Source organism: Tympanuchus pallidicinctus, unplaced genomic scaffold (genome assembly GCF_026119805.1).
Source record: "Tympanuchus pallidicinctus isolate F22 unplaced genomic scaffold, pur_lepc_1.0 scaffold5, whole genome shotgun sequence".
Classification (NCBI taxonomy): Eukaryota; Metazoa; Chordata; class Aves; order Galliformes; family Phasianidae; genus Tympanuchus; species Tympanuchus pallidicinctus.
This window is the reverse complement of record NW_026294769.1, coordinates 18,861,951-18,881,899: the sequence shown is the minus strand read 5'-3', so window position 1 is coordinate 18,881,899 and position 19,949 is coordinate 18,861,951. Positions and strand designations below refer to the sequence as shown.

Genomic DNA, 19,949 nt, shown 5'->3' with positions numbered 1-19,949 from the left:
CCCAGCCTTAGTGAGAGCTGTGTTTAGATTCCCCCGTGCTCAACTGAAGCAGTTTGTTTTGCTGCGCCACCCCATGCTGCGTTTTGCCCTGTGCTGCGTCCACTGCTATTCTGAGCTCTGAATCACGCTTGGCCTGTAACCCTCATTCTGACACACAACAGGCCTGGTGCAGCAGCACGGCTCCGAGGGATTGCTCTCTGAGGAACTGGCACCTTGCCCGCCTGCAGAGGAGAAAGCAAGGAGCTTTCTTCCAGCCCAGTGATTCCAGCTGCCCTCTCCATTGCCATGCTTAGCAAAGGATATTTTTCTCCTTAATCACAGGCTAGTAAAGATATCCTGACGATCTTTACACAAACCAGTAGACGAACCAGCTCAAGTGTGTTTATTTTATGGGTGAATATACACACAGAAATATCTGCCCTAATAAAGCCATGAGTAATAGCTGTCTTGTCCTACTTTTACATCACTGTGCTTCTTTTTCTCTATTGCGTGTGCAACGGTGAAGCTCATAAAGTAGAAAAAATGTAGCAGGGAAAAAAACATATCGTAAAGTAGAGAAAAACACCATTCATACAGTAGGAAAAAAAAAAGTAGAAAAATCATACATCAACACCTTAGTTAAAATAATGCATGCTATTGGTTCAGTAACATTTCTACTGAATGGACGAGGGAGTTAAGACCTAGTGAAACAAACAGTTAAATGTTATTGATCTGTAATTTTCTTGACCAGCTAATTGTGTATTGTTATGCTTCTTTATAGTTGTACAACATTGTTTATTGTTTTTAGTTTGCTTGTTTTCAAAATCAGTATGATTTCAGATTCTAGCTCCCATTTGCAGAATTAAATGCCCCATAAACATGTGGGCAAGATTGTCCTCTAATGCCTATGCTTTTGATTTCCAACTTAATAATTAGTTCTAGTTTTTTAAAAAGGTTGGACATAGATAGGAAGAGATGAGATGGAGTCTGATCTCTTTATGTTTATACCTACTATTTGCATTGTACTGGCTGCATATGTTAGAAATAGTATCAGCCCCGAGGCTGCTTGCTTCAAAAACAGAACTATGATTAATTCAGTGCCAAATGTTTATGCATCAGGCAGAAATAAATTAGTATTCCTTTATAATTCAAACAAGACAAATTAGTGGCAATTAAAACTCTTTCATATACTTAAGAGTGCACTCTAACTCTCTCTTTTCTGCCTTTACAGCAAACGTTAGTTTCTAAGACATAACAGGAATGCTTTTTCATAGGGAAATGGCAGTGTTTCATGTGGAAAGCATTCCCTAAGCATGCTGTGGACAACTGTATATCCACCTCATAGCTATTGCTACAGCATTGAGGCTTCATTCATCTCTTCCCTGTGTCCCGCCTCTGGTCGTAAAATGGATCGTACATCCTTGGGTAAGGGAGATATTGATCCTTAACTTTGGCAGAATTATACCTACTACGTTGCTAGGTTTGTTCCATCTGAATAATTACATGTGTGTATATATAATGTAGGTGGTTATGTGTGTTTTTCATTTTGTGCTTGTCCAGTTTGTGATTTTTTTACTTGCTTAGGAGTGCTGAGTATGTGCAGTTGTGATGTCAGAAATAACTATAGCTTGCCAGTGCATTAGCTGAGAAGATAGCATCCCCAAGTATTGGCATACAAACAATGAATTACCTCTGTGAGAATGGTGGTCATTTCTGAGGTTAGCAGCTTCGGTATTATTGTAGGAAGTACATGTCTAATCTCTAAAACTTTAGCATTTCTTTTGAGAATGTCTGAAATGCAGATTAAAAGAAAGAGTCCCTGCCTTCAATTTGTACATAAACCCATGAATCAAAATCCAATGGAGAAAATGCTTTGATATTGAAAGTCAATTGACTCCTTGTTGCTTTGCTGTGTTACCTTTAACTTAGGTTCTCAGTGCTGTGCAAGTGCATTTGTCTTTATTAGGCTGGTGAATGTAGTCCTGTTCCAAATGAGTTTTTGTGTTTGCTCAGCAGATGCTTGCAAGAATAAGAATAATATTTGAAACACATTTTAATTATTGAGTCTATAAACAGTATTATAAATACTGGCAATCAACAGAACTAGAATTAGCTTTAGATGAATCAACTCCTAGCCTTTCTAGAGGATGATTCATTTTTAAATCTTAAAGCATTAGACAAATGATACATTTTTAAAGGTGAACATACCACTGAGGTTAGGACCTAACTATCTTTTAAGGGATGTCTTAGTGACTCACGCAGTAGTTAACTAAACAAAAATTCAGAAGAGGCACAGATTTTTCTTTTAATCTTAATCACTGAAGCACTATTAATCACTATTCGCAGGACAGTCTTCTCTTTTACTAGACAAAAAGAAATTACAGATTCTTTGGGCTGATTTAATATAGAGCAGTAGCCACCATAAAAAACCTGTTTGGATCATGCTGTGTATATAAACCCCTTTTTTGGGACAGAGTTTTACTAGAATACGGCTTTCCATGATTATCAAGCCAGGAAAAAGAAGACAGATCGCGAACTTGTAGGTGATGCACAAAGTTCTTACGTATAGGCAAGGCAATGCCACAGGAACAGTGCAGCGATGGAGGGTCAAAGCAAGGCCACGCTGCCACCTGCTGTCGCATAGGAGATGGTAGCCGGTTGATTTCCACGGCACACCGGGCACTCGTCAAGCAGGGGGTCGGAGCCGCGTGGAAACAGGGCAGGAGGCACTCAGCACAGGCAGGATGCCCACGGTGACCTTCTGTGCCTCCTGCGGGCTTCCGAGGAATCCCCAGAACCTGCCACAGGTCCATGTCTCTCAGAAGACGGCAACCGAGCAAGGCGTGGACTAACAGCAGTGATTAATTTGCTGCAGCCCAGGCTTTCCCTGTATTCTTTTCCCTGCTTTTCCTTGTATCCCTTCAGTAAAATAAATGGCCCTTTTATTGGACAGAAGGGTGAAGAGAACAGCAGTAGGGGATCCTGAGAGCCATAATTCCTGTTTATTTACCCGAAGATCCCAAACCCAGCCTCAGGTCTTCCTCTGCAGGACTCTTTTGTGAGAGCTGCACCCAGAGCAGGGCTAAGATGAGACATTCACACGCTCCCTAGGCACAGCACTGTACTCAAGTCTCTTGAGCATCTCCACAGTGATTCTCTGCATCTAAAACAACCACAGTATTTCCTATTTGCAAATAGTAACAAGTAGGAAAGCATTTATGATATGTATGTAATAAAGTAATTTAGAAAATATAAAATAGCCATGCAATTTACTTGTGGATAATGTAGCAGATTAAAAAAAAAAGAAGAAGAAAAAGCAACCTAAAGCTTGCTTATTTTCTGTGAATTACAAGAAAGGCCTTGATGAAAGGCATAGCATAACTATCAAATAAAATACCATTTTCATAGTATCATAGAATCATAGAATGGCCTGGGTTGAAAAGGGCCACAATGATCATCGAGTTTCAACCCCCCTGCTATGTGCAGGGTCACTAACCACTAGACCAGAGTGCCCAGAGCCACATCCAGCCTGGCCTTGAATGCCTCCAGGGTTTTTGCTAGTGCTGGATTCAGCTAGCTAAGTCCAAACCCTGCAGTGAGCTCTGCTGTGTAATGCTTAGGAAGTTTCTGCACAGTCTGTGCTGTGAAAACGATAACGTTTATCAAAGCTCTAAAAAGTACACATTCTCTGCTGCCATAAATAATCTAACAAAATGGCTGAGCTATATGGGAAACCTTGGCATGTTTGCTCAGGCCCTTGAAATGTAAATAGTCATAAGAACTCATCACACCAAGTTTTATTTTTTTATGAAACTTAATTTGAAATGCAGCATGTTGCCCTCTATCTGAAGAATTGTATATTCTGCTGCTATTGGATATGACAGGTTTTTGCATTAAAAACCCTCTTATTAAACGTAACCTTCAGTCACAGAAATGAGAATTACTACCAAAAAAAGTAAACGGACACCTTTTTGTCTGTTTTTTAGTTAGTTAGTTTATTTGTTTTTAATATTCAATATAATTATGCTGGTTCCCACAGTTAATCAATGAATAAGTTAGTAATAAGCTTCTGACACAGTGAAGGGATTCTTTAGAAACTTTTCAAAGCAAAGGAACTCAACGGAAGGAGAACTCTTGAAACACAATGGTTTATTATGGGACATGTTCTTCAGCTGGATAAATTGAAGGAGTGGCACCTTTGTAATAAAACTCCAGAATACATGCCTCCAGCAAGGAACAGATTAAAAGAAAAGCAAACAGAACTGTCACATCAGAGCCATCACCCATTGCCTCGGCCCTTTCCAGTTATCGACATTTCCAAAAGCAATGATTCCACTTCAGAACTGTTTTTCTGAAAGCGTTTTATAAACAAAAATTGAATTTTGAAAAGACAGTCTTTAAATAGGTTTCACTTGAAAATACTAGCATTTTGTATCACAATAGCACATATCATATCATAGGCAGAAAATGCCTTTCCTTTTCTGTAAATTCATGCTTTTCTGTAAAGTTATGCCTGAATATAATTTAAACATTACATATAAAGCATTTCCCATGGTATATATTTCAAATATACAGTGTTTACATTCTAAGATAACAATATTTTATAGCGTATTTGTGTTTTACATTTCTATCTGTATGTATGCTTTACCCATATCCAGATCTTTCTGAAACAAAATTTAACACAGGAAAGACTTCTTAATCAGAGCTTAGTATAACAGCTAGTGCTTTGGAACATGGAAATTTCATATTTTAATTTAGAAACAAGAAGAATTAATTTAAAAGCACAAGCACTTTTTGCTAGTGTAACAAAGTAATTTAGTATAGTAATTATAGTAATTTAGACAGGCGTTTCTAAATGTCATTTTTATTTTCTTCATAGAAGTCAAAGCTTGCTGAGGCGACAGTCTATGGATGATGCCACATTATTCATATAACAGGAATAAGGCTGACCAAAAAACTGCAGAAGGGCAATATGGAACCGAGTAACAGCGGAATATGGCAGTCAGTGAAGTCCAGTGTAAATGAATATCAATGAATACACACAGGGGAAAAAAAATGTCTTAATTGTACATGGTGAATAGCAAGTTTTGAAGTGATTGTAATTCAAGAAAAAAGATCTCAGAGTTACAACAGACATTTATGCATAACAGCTTTTGTGTTTGCCGAGTAGAGCTGGAGCGGGTGGACAAAAGCAGCCTAGAGAAGGTTGGGAAGGACTGGCTGTTATCTTTTCCAGTTCAAGGGCTGCGGACATCAAGCGAAGCAATGGGAATCAGGTTCCAAGTTTAAAAATGTGGAAGGTGAAGGTTCTTCAGACAACGGCTATTGGAGCTCTGGAACTACTTGCCAAAGGATGTGGTGAACAATAACCTCTGAATGGGTCAATGGGAGACTGAGCAAGTTTATGCAAGAGAGATCAGCTTTATTTCCTTATACTTGTTTAAACACTGTTTAATTCATCATTCTCTGTAGTCTGTCTTTACTTTGCCAGACTGTAACTTGCCTCGAGACATTCTAAGTGCCATGCAGTTTATTTCCAAGCAGATGACTGACGGGTGGGACGCTAAATTGCCATTGCTCTCTGTAATTGTGCTTCAAAATACTGCCTGGAAAAGACACTGAAAGCTGTCCAAGGCTAGCTATGAGATGGCCAGCAGTGCGTGCACTGCTCTCCACGGTGTAAGACTGCAGTGCAGAGGGGCGCACCCCACCTCCCACCCCTGACGCGAAACCTTCCCGCCCATCCCCTCGCACCGCCGGAGGCGTGACTCCCATAGGCGGGTTGCGGCCGGCGTGGCCTGCGATTGGCTCGGAGCGCGGCGAGCAGGTCACGTGACGGGGGAGGGACCAGCATCGGCCGAGCTGCTTATAGCCGCCGGACGGGAGGGAAGGGGGCAGTTCGTTGGGTGCTACGTGCGTGTTACTGCGGTGTGCTGTGGGCGAGCGGCCGGCGGTAAGCGGGGGCTCTGTGCTACTGGAGAAGAGCGGGGCTGGAAGGCTCTGCGTTTGGATCTTGGCGGGCTCCGGGCGCGCCTCTCCATTGGCTGCGCGGCGCAGGGGCGGGGCTCCGTCTCCCGCCATTTTGGGCGTGCGTTACTTCAGGTAGGGAGATAGGGTGCTTCTGAGGGGTGTCCGGGCTGCTACGGGAAGGCTGTGGGAAGGCTTCGCAGCTGCCGAGCTCGTGGTGACCTCTGGCATCTTGCTGGTGTAGGGCTAAAACGCGTGGAGCTCTGAGCTGAAGGAGCTTCCTAACCGCGTGACTTTGGCTGAGTTCTTAGTGCTGCTGTAAGAGCTTGCGAAGTGGGATCGTAATACTCTGGCTTTAGCCGTAGCCAGGTATTCTAATTTTTTTTTATTATTATTTTCTATTCTGCAGTGATCTGATGAATTCCAAAATGAAACAAAGCCTGAACGTGGAGAACCCATCTGGATCTCTGCAGGTATGAGCTTTGAGGTGCTGCTGCTAGAATGCAGGAGCATGTAAAGAACAGAAAGTGCAAGGTGCAAGTTGGTGAGTGCTGTGTTGTGAATAACCTTGGTGTGTTTGAAGGTGTGCACTGTGATGTCTTGGAAATGGGCTGTTAGAGACACAAACCACATATATCCACTTGAGGTATGCAATGTGCTCCCACCTGACTTAATGCTCTTGTCTTGGGAATGCTGTATTCTGCTTGAGTAGATGTGTTTGAGTGCTCTTCAGTTCACAACAAGTGTGTATTAGCTTAAGTCTGAGGTAGCTTGCTGTCTTAAAGCTGCTGCTGGCCTGCTGCAGTTCAGTTACTGTGTTTAGGGCTGTGTGTAGGGCTCTACAGAGTGGGTTCTGTTGTGGGGGTGAGCTTACAGGTGAAGCCATCTTGGTTTGAGCATACTGTAATTGTTGTATGTCTGTAGGTTTTTTTCTAGAACCACTTTAATAAGTCTTAATTGCCTTGAGATGATAGCAGAGCTTACTTTTATTTCCTAGCTAGCTGTTTAGAAGTTACCTGAGATTATACTGAACTTACTTTTTTTTTTAATTAAATGTAGACCTTGACTGGAACTGGAAAATATGACATAATGTAGTCTAATAGCACTCAAGAGAGATTGATTACAATAAGAATTTATTAGTGAAAATGATCTTCGATAAGTCTGCTTTTTTTTTTTTTGTACTTTCAAATACTTAATTGTGATGTGTTAAGTCAAGTATTAGTCAATAGTTCCCTGGCAGAGCATACTAAATGCTGGTCCTCAATAGCAGCAAGCAGTGTCTGACACAGTGTGATTCCTGTTCCCACAGTGGTTAGTGTTTGTCCTGCAGTTCAACAGCAGGGTAATTGGTGGCAGAAACTACCGTGGGAAAGGTGAGCTCCTGTCATACGAAGCATGGTGTGGATCGGTGACTTTCTCACGCTGGCGTGGCATTGTATTCTGGTTATTTTTGCTTGGTTTTCTGCCATTGTTTGCTGTCCCATGGTGGCCATGTAACCAACCCAATCAGAGAGCATTAGTGTAGGAAATAGATATTTACGTACAAGAAGAAAAGTAACAAATATATTGTTTATACAAAACAGTAGCCTGTCTGGAACCAAGCAAAGAAGTTGTGGCTTCACTCTGGTTAACTGAAGCAACACCATGTGTATAAATGAATACCGTTTATGTGTTCATAGACAGTAAAACCACCAATAAAACATTGTAGCATGGTAAATAAACTTGCTATTGCAGCCTTTGTTTCTGTTCCACCAGAGTGTAATACTGCTGTTGTCAAACATGGCTTTGGGAGCTTTCATTGTAGCATGTTATACTGCTTTTCAACTGGCCTTGGAATGTAGTCATGCATTTCTGCCCAGTGGCCTGTTTAAGCTCAGTTGAGAAGACTGAGGGTAGAGATTGAGCTTGGCTTGATAAGATTACCTCTGTTGTAGAAGACTATATTCCCTTCTTTGCATAATCTTCAAAGTAGGCTAAAATATCATCTCTTTTTGAAGAGGTGAACAGTCCATTATGCTAATGGCAACATGGCAAACTGGAGTTTCAGTTTATGTAGGTGTAAGTGTGGCAACCCTTTGAAGCAGTGTTTCCTTTCTTTAGAAGTACTTCACAGACACTGCATGCAGTGCTGCCCCAAGACGGACTCTTAAGATGATTCAGCCTTCTGCGAAAGGTTGCCTGGTTGGAAGGTGTAATGAGGTAAGAGAATCACTTGTAGCTGTGTAATTATTTCTGCTTGTACTGAAGCTTCAACTGAAAAACATGTAATCTACTAATTAGTGACATAATCTAAGCTTACTGTTTTAGTAACAGTACTTAAAATTAATAATTTTGGAGTATTTCAGGAGAACATTTGGGAATGTTCTTATAGAAAACATCCATTATAGTCAAATTTTATGTAAGCTTGAAATATGTGAAGAAATTGGAGGTGGTAGTCTTACTTGCAGTCCTGGATAAGCTTGCACTTGCTAACTTGTATTAAGAAAACAATAAAAACATACATTTAAATGCTGCTCTGAAACTAAACCTGCTTTTGTTTTATGCAGAAGAAATCTTCAGTCAAGAGGAAACTCTGGAATAACAGGCTTACCTCTTCAGCTTGTAAAGCTGAGGAATCTGTGGACAGAGAGCAAGAAAATGAGAATACAGATGATGTCATTCAAGCTGTAGATCTCATAAAAAGTATGTGGTAATTCTAAGAATAATTTCTTGCTCTTTAAATACTGTCTTTCTACTTGATATGACTTGAAGCATGGTTATTTTGTTAGGTGTTTTTATGTAGTGTTTGGGGGAGCTGATGATACTTTCCCACTGTAGTATGCTAAATGCAGTATAGTTGTCTGCTATTAAGAGTGGCTCCCAATACTGATTACTATGAACTCTGTGCAATTTTAAGTCTGGTAGTTCTCTACTTCAGCTTATCTATGGGCTTTCAACTGACTAAGCTGAAATGAAGGTCTGTTTTGCTGTAGGGTGCTGATGCTGAAGCTCCTGAGTTTCTCAGGACTAATTATAAAATACTGTGGGTTTTGTGGGTGTCAGTGTTCAGTGTGGACAGTGACTTAAGAGTAAGACTCGTGTCTTCCACATGCTGTAATATTTGGGACATCTTCTAGGAGACTCAGCCTATATAGCCACTAATAAATGTGGGATCTTTTTCTCTGAACTTGTGTTTCTCAATGTAAATGTGCTACTAAGTGTGTGGGGAAAACACTACACAGTTTCTATTCTTGCAGTATCTGGAGTGCTTGTATGTGAGTTAGGTACCTTAAGGTGATCTCCTGAGTTCAGTCCTAGCTTGGACTTACTGTAGCTTCTTACTTTAGAAAGTCCTTCATCTCAATATTGGAAAGAAGTGGCTGAAGAAAGGAGGAAGGCTCTGTATGAAGTGCTTCAAGAAAATGAAAAGGTAGCTGGTGAAAGTTAACTAACTTTTGTACCACCACCAGCTATTGTTCCTCTGTTTTAACAACACTGTTTTGTTCAATTCAGTTGCACAAAGAGATCGAACAAAAAGATGGTGAAATCGCCCGCCTAAAGGAGGAAAATGAGGAGCTCATGTCACTGGCTGAACACGTGCATTATTTGACCAGCATGATCGAGGTACTTAAAAGCAACATTGTGGGATGAAATATGAGAGATCTGTGAGGCTGTTATTAGCAAAGCATGACTTCATTTGTGTGCTCATAGAAATGTAGATTATTGTTTGAGCTGCTTTCCACAGGCTAGCTCTGATAAGAGGCATAAGAGCCCTTTTTGGGGAATGAGTTTTTCTCCAGCTTACACTTGGTTAAGGAGCTGCAGCAGTATCAGAAGTACTTGGGAGATATGTTCTCCAAAATGAAGATTCAACCTGTTGTTTCCCAAGAACAGTCTGTGCATGTTAGAGATAGTGACATGCAAAGGAAGAATTAACTTGCACTTTATTGGGATGAGTTAACTTTTTTGCCACTTTGTGGCCTAAGGGAAGCCTAATGTACAAAGCCTGTCTGCAAGGCTTACAAACTTTTAAACTGTAAAATGGCTTGTTTAATTAAAAGTGGTACTATGATGCTAATATTGCTGAACTCAATAAAAATTGAAAAGTATGCTTGATCAGCAGAAGGTCTCAACAAAGAGCTGGGAACCAGAGCTTACTTACAGCCTTACTCTTTTAAGGGAGAGTGCATCTCTATGCCTCAAGGAAGATAAGTCACCTGCAAGAGCTAAGGCTGATTCTACTGGCTGCTGAATAGTTCTTGAAAACAACATGTTTTGTGCTTTAAATTGCAGACCTACAGTAGATTTAATTTCTGGAAGTAGCTGCTGTTCTTTCTCTCTGAGAGTTCCTTGGAGACTGGTAGCCTTGCTGCTGAGTCTGTGAAAGCAGGAATAGCTTGCCTATAGCAGCCCTGGAACTATAACAAATAAGCAGCCATGAAACCTGGATGTAGATATGATCATGTAGTTGGTTAGTGTCTGGACTGAGCTCTCTTGTGACATAAGAAGCTGGGTGCCTGGCAGTCTACTTCAGTTATCTGATTGGACTGGACCAGTTGATCAAGTTTACTTCATGAATTTCACAGTAATCTTCAAGTTTCAGTTAGTGTGATTATTTAGATCAGTCTTAAGACTCCATTGATTTACTCCACCTGATATTTCTGTTATTCAGGGAGTGTTGCTTGTTACTGACAGACTCCCATGCAGAAATAATAAGCTTGAAGTAATGCTAAAGCATTAATTGTATGTAAAACATTTTCAAATACATCTTCTGAGGAATGAGGTATATGAACCATGTCATGCACTGTTTTAGTGATTACTAAACTCACTTCAGGCTGTCTTACTGGTTATTAAATTCATACAATCCCCTGTGGTTTTTCTAGAGGCTAACAGGGCAAGAATCTGATAATCTTGAGACACTGGACAGTCTGGCTTTAGATGAATCCAAGCAAGAAAATGAAGAACTTAACCTTGGTGGTGATGCAGACAGCACTTCTTCAGAAGGGCCATCACAAGCATTGTGTGACTTAAGGAAGAGTGTCTTGCTTCAAGTGAAGGAAATTAACAACTGTGACCTTAAGTAGGCTTATGTATGTGGATTCTTTTAATTGCAGACTTCCCCTTGAAAGGACATACTACATCTTCTCAGGGTATAGAAACTCTTGTGGGAGCATGAGGGTGGCTTTTAACTGAAATTATGTAGCAGGGATTATCTCTATACTGCTTGTAAAACTTATTACAGGCTGCAGTTAGTTACTTGTTTAAAATGCAAATACTGTGTATTTCAAACTGTTGTTTAAGTATCAAATGGTCTGACATAATGCATGAGAACTGAGAAATAAATTTTTGCCTTACCAAAGCAGTGTCTTGTCTGAGTTGAGGAATGGCTAATTTTAAGCTCCACAAGTTGATTGTGGCTACTGTAGATGGAAGTTCTCAGTGTTTTTAGGACTACCTGGGCACTTCTGAACTCCCTTGGTTTATTTTTATTTTATCTAGAATTCTGGAGAGCAGAATGGCTTGAGGGGAAGGGAAAAGCAAAAGCTGGAAAAAAACTTGAGTGCTGTTGGTGAGATGTAAGATTTTTTTTTTCTGAATGGATAATAAGACTTCAAATTGATTCTGAGGTTTAGTTAAACCCTTGCTTTGTCACTCTTAAATTATTGCTGCTGTCTTTTAAAGGAGCCTTTTCCAAGGCGTATAGGTGAAAGCTTAAATAGAAAATGGTAGGGTTTTTTGAAATTTAAATTTGTCAGCTTATAGAATAGCTCAGTTGGAAGGGACCTGTGGAGATCAAGTCCAGATCTTGAGAGCTTTAGGAGCTAACCAGAAGTGTAAAGCTCATCACTGAGGGCAAAATTGTCAAAATGCTTCTTGAGCTGCTGACAGCTATGGTGTTTACCACCTCACTAAGAAGCCTGTTGCAGTGTTCCACCAACCTCACAGTAAAGAATGCTTTATTAATGTCCAGTCTGAAACTCACCTGCATGTTTTGTGCTGTTGTTCTGTTATTGGTAATAAAGGAGCAGAGCCTGCTGCCTCTTGAGGAGAGCAAACAGATGGAGACCACTCAGACTTGTGTACTCTGCCTCTCCTAGCAAGATGTAGCTTTCAGCCCTGTTACAAGCTTTGCCTTCTTTTGTGTGCTTTCAAAGGCCTTAGTGTATTTTATATTGTGGGGGGCAGAACTGCATCAGTGCAAGTATAGCAAGAGGATTGCCTCTGTTCACTGCTGGGCTATGCTTTAATACCCCCCGAATGTGGTTTGCCCTTGGCTGCCAGGACATGCTGCTGGCACATGCTGAGCCTGCTGTCACCACCTCCAGTCACTTTCTGCTGAGCTGCTCATCTCCTACTCTGTACCTGTGCCAGGCATTACTTTTCCAAACACAGAACCCAGCAATTACCTTTAAACATCGTGCTATTGCTATTACCCACTTCTCCATGGTAACTAGATCCCTCTGAAGCCTCCCCTGGATGCTCTTGCTTGCTCTTCAGCAGCTGTTCTGAGAACTTGATAAAGATGAAGTAGCCATGCTTCAGAGCTGTTCCAAATGGAAACTTGCTGTCTGTTTTCAGAGTACTGTTCTTGGTATTTACCAAGGGATGAGGCAGTATGTTTGCCAGTACAGTGTTTACAAATGTTTCTCTTGTAAATACTTCAAGTCTTTAAGTGTTTACAAGAACAAAAGGTACACTTGAAAAACTTTTGAGGACCTTATCTGATAGCCATATACAGGAATTAAGTATTTCCAGCTCCAAGTGCTGAGGTACAAGGGAGAGTAGTGCAAGCTTTCTAGTCTTGGGTGGGATTTTGGTAGTTGTTTGGCAAGGGTCTTCCTTGGACAGGCTCTAAAAGAAGGTGGTGGCAATTGCAATGCCCTGTGAAGAGCTTAATGCAAAATGCAATGCTGCATGACTTTCAGCTGGCTGAAATAATCGGGGATTTTAGTTAGTGGGTTTCTATCAGACCTTCCCAAAGCAGGTGTTTCAGGGCATGCACAAATGCCTTCAGAGCTATCAGATTGGTATTTTTAGATTTCTTCTGTATACTATTGTTTCCACATGGGTGCCAGTTAACACCTGTTTCACAACACATTTAAATGGGTATATTGGAATCATTACAGGATTTCTGGCTTCCATTTAGTCCTGAATCTGGTAAGCAAAGCAAGGCACCGTGTTTTCCTGGGAATGTAATAAACAAAAGATTACACCCTTCAGTTGTGCTCAGAGGACTAAACAGAATTCTTTCCATCGCAGGTGTTTCCTTTAACTTGTGATAATGCAATGCTCTACTGAGCAAAACTAAAACAAACAAACCTAACAGCTTGGATAACGGCTAACTTTTGCAGAATAATTTTCTTCTTGGGGGAGGTGGGTAATATGGTCAAGTGACCTTATTGCCTGGATTCTAAAGTAGTGAAGGTTTTTCATGCCAAAGTAGTTAAGCAGTAGAAGCTGAGGAGACAGTTTTAACTTTTCATAGCAGACCTTTTATGCAGTGGAATTGAATTTATTTGTAGTTTCTTCTTAGGTAGTGTTATTTTCAACATTTGGAGTAGTTTACGTTTCCTCCTTCCTTATAGAAGGCTATAAAGTTTCATACATAATTCCTTGGCAAGTTAGACCAAGCGAGTGGAGGCAGCTGTTGGAACTCTTTTCATGTTTTGGTGTTTTCTAATTGATACAACACAAGCTTGAATGCTTGATAAAACAATTGTCAGAATGCTCTAAACCCAGAATTCGCATGCACCATCTGCATCTTGCATTTGTCTCATCTTCATTAAAACAGCCAAGAAGAATGTTTATTAGATCTAAATTGTGTGCTGTTTTTTTATTAAGTTCAAGTAACAAAGGAAAGATGCTTTTGAGTACTTGGATCTTTCTTTGAGTTGAGAAGGACTTTGTGCTAAGTAAATCTTTCATGTCATTCATGTATTCTTTATACCCTGCAGCATTTGGCCAGCCTGTGATTAGAACACCTCTTACTTTCAAAAATACACAGGTCAGTTAGTAATTACAGCATGCTTGCACTGGACAACTCCAATGCATACTGTGGCAATTATCAGAGAAACTAGTTTTGTTATTGAAAAAAAAACATACTGTGAGAAGACCAGCTGTGAGAGATGAACTGTGGCTTGGAAGCTGAATCTTTGTGTTCTTTGTTGCAGATGTATTGGACCTTGATCAAGTAATATCTCCTTGTTATATCAGAAATATTAACTATAGAAACATTATCAGGAGCCTTGTGCTGCTGCATTCATCGCTGTTTAAAAATGTCCTAAAACAGTTGTTTCATTTTTTTTTTGTCCTGAATTCATTTTTTTAAACATACATGCATTGAAGTTGTCTTATCAAAGTACGAGAACTTTCTATGTGTGGAAAAACTTGTCAAATGTGTGGAAGTTACATGTAGGTTATATGTATCTGTTACAGACATCTGACGTTTTATTTCTGTTCAAATACGTAAGGAAACTTTCGCTTACCACAGAAGCACAGCTCTGCAGCTGAAAAGCATCACTAATGACAAAGGTATTTCATATCCAGCTAAATTACAGAGAACACTGTCATGCAAAACAAAATTATCAGTTCTGGGACCTAAGTAGAGAAGGTGATTTTTCCAAGAAGTCATAAATGCCTTTGTGCAGCTACCTAACCAGCATGCTGCCTCTTTTTCATTGTTCAGCCTGTGGTCACAGTTTGATCTTTTGCTGATGGACCTTAAAGTTTCACAGATGTGGGATGCATTTACTGGGTCCTGGCACTTTTCCACAAAGAAATATGCACGCCTTGAGGACAGAATGTCAGGTATGTAAGACTGAAGTGTTGTGAGTCTGGACATGTTTCAGGAAGGAACAGCTGTGCCTGGACTAGCAGAGACAAGTAATCATTGGTTTGGAGGGGGCTCATGTTAGGAAGAATGTTTTAGCTGGAAGACAAGCTCAGCAAAAATAACCATCTCAGTGCAGAAGTTCATTGTATTGAAGACAATGCACGGAGAAGTGAATTAGACCATAATAACTCCTTGGCTGGACAACTAAAATCACTTGATGTTTGGCACTGTATTGCTTGCCTGAGTGACCACAGCACTGACATGTGCTGCAGCTTACTTTGCAGCCTGCACACAAATAAGAAAAAAAGATCAGTTTAGTTTTTTTCAAAGGAAGTACACTGTGTATTCATTTACTTTTCCTTAAGGGCCGTCTGAGGTTGTTTTTAGAACTGAATTTGAGATTTTGAGCAGGTTTGAAAATCTACCAAGCCCTCATGTTATTAGTGCTCTGTTCCTGCTGAGACTGAATTGCATTGTTACCAGCTCTTTCTTCAGAAATCATTATTGTGTATTGTTAACTTATGTTTCCATTCACGTAATAACAGGGTAGTTGAGAAATGATAAGGATGAGGAAATGATAAGAAAACTATTTTCTGCTGCTTTGTAGATCTGCCAACTGACCATGATGAAATGTGATTGGTCATGTTCGAGGCCAAACCCTGGGGACAGCGATACCTCTGGGGCACCTAAACCAGCTGAAGAGGAGCACTGTGGGTTCTATCATCAGGTAGGATTGCAAATTGAGGTCCATATATAGGATACACAGTCCAGCAATCCTACAGACTTCTAGTTTTGAATGTTTCATGTAATAATCAGTATATAACAGACTGCAGCATGGAGCAAAGCTACATTAGGTGGCTTTTTGGAGGCATGCTGATTCCAGGAGGAATCTTACGGATGGCAACGAGAAGCTTTGGGCAGGCAGATTGCTTCTGCTGCTGTAGCTGGAGGCTGTAGGTAACTGTTATCTACTGGGCAGAACCCAGCAATGCTGACAGCATGGTGAAAACCATGGTAGTTCACAAAAAGTGTGAGGGGTAAAAAATAAGAACAAGCCACTGACACAAACACCAGGCAAATTTGATTCCTGAGAGCACTTAACCTGACGTGCTCCTTAGACTCCACTGCTGCTGAGCAGGAACTGTTTTCTTCACATGCTTTTCTGGACCTAGTTTTAATGGGTTTTTAGAAGGCTCAAGGTGTTTGCTTTTTCAAGAACTTGTAACACTGAGGGCAGAAACTGCTGAGATTCCTGTTTGGTTACTTAAACTGAATGTAGGTTTTTTTTCCTGTATGTTGTCACAAATCATGTTAAGACAAGACTTTTTCTTTTAGAAAAAAAGTAAATAAAAGAAAGCTAGTGCTTAAACTTACCTTTAGCCTTTATACATCTATATGCCAGGTTCAAGCTTGTCAGTCTCAGGTACCACAATAAAAAACAAACTCTGTGTCTCAGTGTTTGCACTCAGATATCTGTGAATTTCCTCACTGAGTCTGAGGGCGCAATTTTCTCATACCCATTTGGTGTGAGCTGTATATATGGGGCTTTTAATGATTAGAATGCTATAGTGGATGAGCTTTACAGTAACAAACCCACTTAAACTACAGTGAGACAGAAGCAAGTATGCACCATCAACTCCATTTAGTGTAATACCTGTACGTGTGAGCAACCCCATGTTCTCTGTAGCTTTGGCTTTTTGATCTTCAGGCACTTCTGCATACCTCAGATCAGTTCAGAATGCAATACCTACATAGCTTTTCCCCCCCAAAAACTGCATTCTGCTCTGTGATGCACAAACTGTAGCCAAGCAAGGTTTGATAGGATCTGATGACAGATAGAAAAATATAAGAATATTCCTGGTTTCTTTTTAAACACTGTGTGCTTCTTGCTGATGCTCTGAGACAGGAGGAAGGGTGCCCACACAGAGACACTTGAAGCAAACAGAGGAGGAGTGCTAAGAGGATGCACTCTTCACCTTGCTTCAAAAATACTATTTTAGTTTAGAACTTTTTCAATGTGCTTTTGTTCACCTTACAGAAATACAACTAAGAGCAGTCACTTTCACTATTGTTTCATCCCTCTATTTTTCCAAACTTTCTGATTTGTGTGTCTATTTCTGTTACTAAAACAGCTTGCTGCGTACCTTCCCTTGGCCAACAGAAAAAAGGAACTTGCAGCAGTTGTGTATACAAAAACATGAGCTAGTATTGTATCATTTCTGTGCTGAGTTCTGCCTATAGTAGTGGGGGGTGATTTCCATGGTAGTTTGAAAGTTACGTGAGCCTAACTATGGAGAGGATACTGGTAGAAAGAAAGATTATACATATGGACTGATGTGCTTAGTACTTAAAAAATAATCTTTATTATAACTTAAATGTGATAGGAAATAAATGTCACAAAACTAAAGGGGGGGGGAAAAAAAAAGCAGAGGTCAGTACAAAAGAACACCTTGAAAGAACTCAGCTGCTGGGACAGGTGTGGTACAAAAACCAGAACATGGTTATTTCACCTTCTGTATAAAGAGTCTATGTCCCTCAGTAAACAAGTAAGCATTTTGAACTGTACAAAATGTACCTTTTTAATTAAAGGGAGAATATATATATATTTATAAATATACAGATATGTACATTGTTGTAACATTCACCATTAAAAAAAAAAAAAACAACAAAAACCAGAATAACTTCTGCCTGCCAATGTGTTTGGCGCTAAAGGCTTCCTTTTGATGTGAATTGGTTGCAATCTTTTCTATGTAGTCTATGCAAATTTGGATACTATAATTGACATCTAAATATCATTTCATGCATAATAAACACAGTACAGAAACACTCTTCTGCTAAATTCTGTTCACCTCCTCTGTTATCTTCAGGCTCATAATCAACAGCTTGAAGCACCGTCTTCTCGCAGTGGGGGAGCGAATGCATTCACTTCACACTGTTTATTACTGCCTCCAAGGTCTGCTTTAGTTTGTTTCAGTTCTTTATTGAAATCATTCTATAGAAGCTATCCTCCACTAATTACAGTGTGTGAAATCCAATCCTGCTTGCAACCTGCAGGACAGAATGGCTTTGGGGACTCATGCAATTAGCTGTATTCATCACTACTTCTTAGAATAAATAAATGTGCTTTACCTTTTCATTTAGTTTTTCAAAACCTACATGGTTATTTGATCCTCATGAATCTCTGGATTAATGATGGTTCATTGCTGGAGGGTGAGAGAAAGGAAATAAAAGACTAGTAGAGGCATTCAGAATGAGTCACTAAAGTGACACCTCCTTGGGCTTGCATCATGCTGCTTCTGGAGGTAAAATTTGAAGAAACTCGCTCCGTATTTCATTACTGAGGCAGCACATGGAGTTCTGGGCTGCTGGAGTGGTTCTGGGAACACTGTGAGGCAGCAGGCGCTTTGTTCGGCATTGGAGAGAAAGCTGCTTTGTGGTTCTGCTCAAGTGGCCTCCTACTCATCCATGTCACATATACACATCATGTGTCTCAAGTTTTCATGACCACTTCAAGGAAGTAAACGCAATTAATGCTCAGTAAAATATACAAAGATGCCAGATTCTTAAAACTCAGAGAAGTTTGCCAAGGCTGAGTAACTGCAATTGCATTATTTATTACAAACCAGTCAAGAAAATATTGTTCCTCAGCCTCATCTGGCTGTTCCATCATAAGCTGCAGAGGAGCCAATAGGAACTCTTTAGCTGTGTTTAGATTTTGCTTTTCCTTAAAAAGTTGGTCAATTGCTACATTTTGGGACGTTCCTTCAAAGTCTTCATTCTACTTCCCACACTTAATGGCAGCTCCATCTTTCTTTCACGTCTGTTACGCTCAGGTTCTTTTCCTAAAAAGCTGTGGCAGATTCAGTTCCACGGCGACTTCCAACTCTGACGAATTCCCGAGGGAATTTGTCCAGCTGTTCGTAGGCCAGTCTCCCATCTTCACCTGAACACAACATGTCAAAGCATCATAGCAACCTATATCACTGCCATACAACACTTGAACTATTGGATTCTCTGCTATTAGAAGGTAACCGGTAACTTTTTCCCTCTTAACGTTTCTTACGTTGTTGAAGGCAACTTCAGAAATTACTTGGAAAATTAAGTATGTTGGTACAAGTAACTTAAGGATTACTTGGAAAAAAATGTTCAAACTATTTCTTAATTTGCCCTTGCAGGTTGCTTTTATTTAGAGCAAAACAGAAGCAGCTCTGGCTTGTATGGCTAGGTGACAGAATCTGTACAACTATCTTACTTAAATGACCTGCAGTGCTGCATGTCTCAGCTGCAGCTGTAATATGAAGCAGATGATGTTTATCTGTAATTTAGGTGCTTTCACCCACTTGTTGCTTTCTGGCACTTTTAAGAAGTGAGTCTAACCACATCTTGAGCTCACCATTAGCAATCAAAAAAAGGTCTCTGGTACATCATCTAGAAGAATGGTACAATCTTCCAGAGTTTGTATAAGTGACATAGGGTTAAATGTTTCAGAATCTGAGTAACAACGTTGGCAGCAGAGTAAGTTCCTGCTAAATTGGTAAATGAAGTGTGTGTGTTTGATGAATTTGCATAAGTAAAATTAGAAATGGACATATACCCATGAGCAAAACATTCTGTCTACCCTATGGAGTTGAGGACAGGCCAGAAAAATACAGCTTTGGTTTTTTTCAGTAAATGGAGTAGTGCCACTGAAGTACTGGGGTCCTGAAACTGTGCAGCCACAGTTCCAGTCACGCTGATACACAGCTAGATAACAGGTTAATGAGCAGGGTGGCTGCTGTCCCAGGAAAAATGAAGGTCTCTGCAAGGTGTCTGAGGTTCTGTGTGAAGGAGCTGTTGCAGGTTAGGATCTGTCCAAATAAGCATATGGAGATCATTCAGCTCAAATGAAAGCTTGGTAGTGCTAATGGCACTTGCAAGTGTGATTTGTTTCAGTAAGCTGTTTAGGCAGCTAGGAAGTGCAGGGTACAGAGGATGCCCAGAACAGGGTGTGATATGTTGCAGAAGAGGAGCTGGTCCTGCCTCCTCAAGGAGGAGAGGTTACACTCCCTAGGACAAGCAGAACACAAATGCTGTTTTCTACATAACTTCAATAAAAGGTGTTGTACTGAACGCCTACACTTGTTTTTCAAACATAAAGTCATTATGAAGTAGATCCCTTTTGTCAGCTTTTCCTTTGCTGTTTTTCCATTTC

General features: G+C 40.3%; 2 protein-coding genes across 8 annotated transcripts in view; one reads left to right on the top strand and one right to left on the bottom strand.

Annotated features, from left to right (window-relative positions):
* The window catches only part of RIPOR2 (RHO family interacting cell polarization regulator 2), a 213,335-nt gene that overhangs the window by 138,081 nt on the left and 55,305 nt on the right, over window positions 1-19,949 (bottom strand). For 3 of the 4 annotated variants that reach the window (XM_052704635.1, XM_052704632.1, XM_052704633.1), the window contains one exon: window positions 17,096-18,701. The exons of the other annotated variant lie outside the window; for it this stretch is intronic. In XM_052704635.1, coding sequence (XP_052560595.1) covers window positions 18,601-18,701 — 101 coding nt within the window. In that variant the 3' untranslated portion in view covers window positions 17,096-18,600. Of the gene's footprint in view, window positions 1-17,095; window positions 18,702-19,949 lie in introns of those variants that run through there. 4 annotated transcript variants of the gene reach the window in all.
* Window positions 5,871-11,284, top strand: GMNN (geminin DNA replication inhibitor). Of its 4 annotated transcripts, none has more exons than XM_052704640.1 (7): window positions 5,871-6,081; window positions 6,356-6,419; window positions 8,047-8,145; window positions 8,493-8,628; window positions 9,273-9,355; window positions 9,439-9,549; window positions 10,809-11,284. In XM_052704640.1, exons 2-7 carry the CDS (start codon window positions 6,363-6,365, stop codon window positions 11,007-11,009), a joined length of 687 nt encoding a protein of 228 aa, XP_052560600.1. In that variant the 5' UTR covers window positions 5,871-6,081; window positions 6,356-6,362; the 3' UTR covers window positions 11,010-11,284. The 4 variants fall into 4 exon arrangements, with proteins under 4 accessions (XP_052560600.1, XP_052560602.1, XP_052560601.1 ...); XM_052704642.1 differs by having other exon boundaries at window positions 5,908-5,932; XM_052704641.1 differs by lacking the exon at window positions 5,871-6,081 and adding an exon at window positions 6,094-6,264.

Bases quoted from the DNA above. Each gene is read 5' to 3' on its own strand.
- GMNN (XM_052704640.1), top strand. From the start codon at position 6,363: ATGAATTCCAAAATGAAACAAAGCCTGAACGTGGAGAACCCATCTGGA. The intron at 6,420-8,046 runs GTATGAGCTTTG...TCCTTTCTTTAG, and splicing joins ACCCATCTGGATCTCTGCAG to AAGTACTTCACAGACACTGC. The intron at 9,356-9,438 runs GTAGCTGGTGAA...TGTTCAATTCAG, and splicing joins TGCTTCAAGAAAATGAAAAG to TTGCACAAAGAGATCGAACA.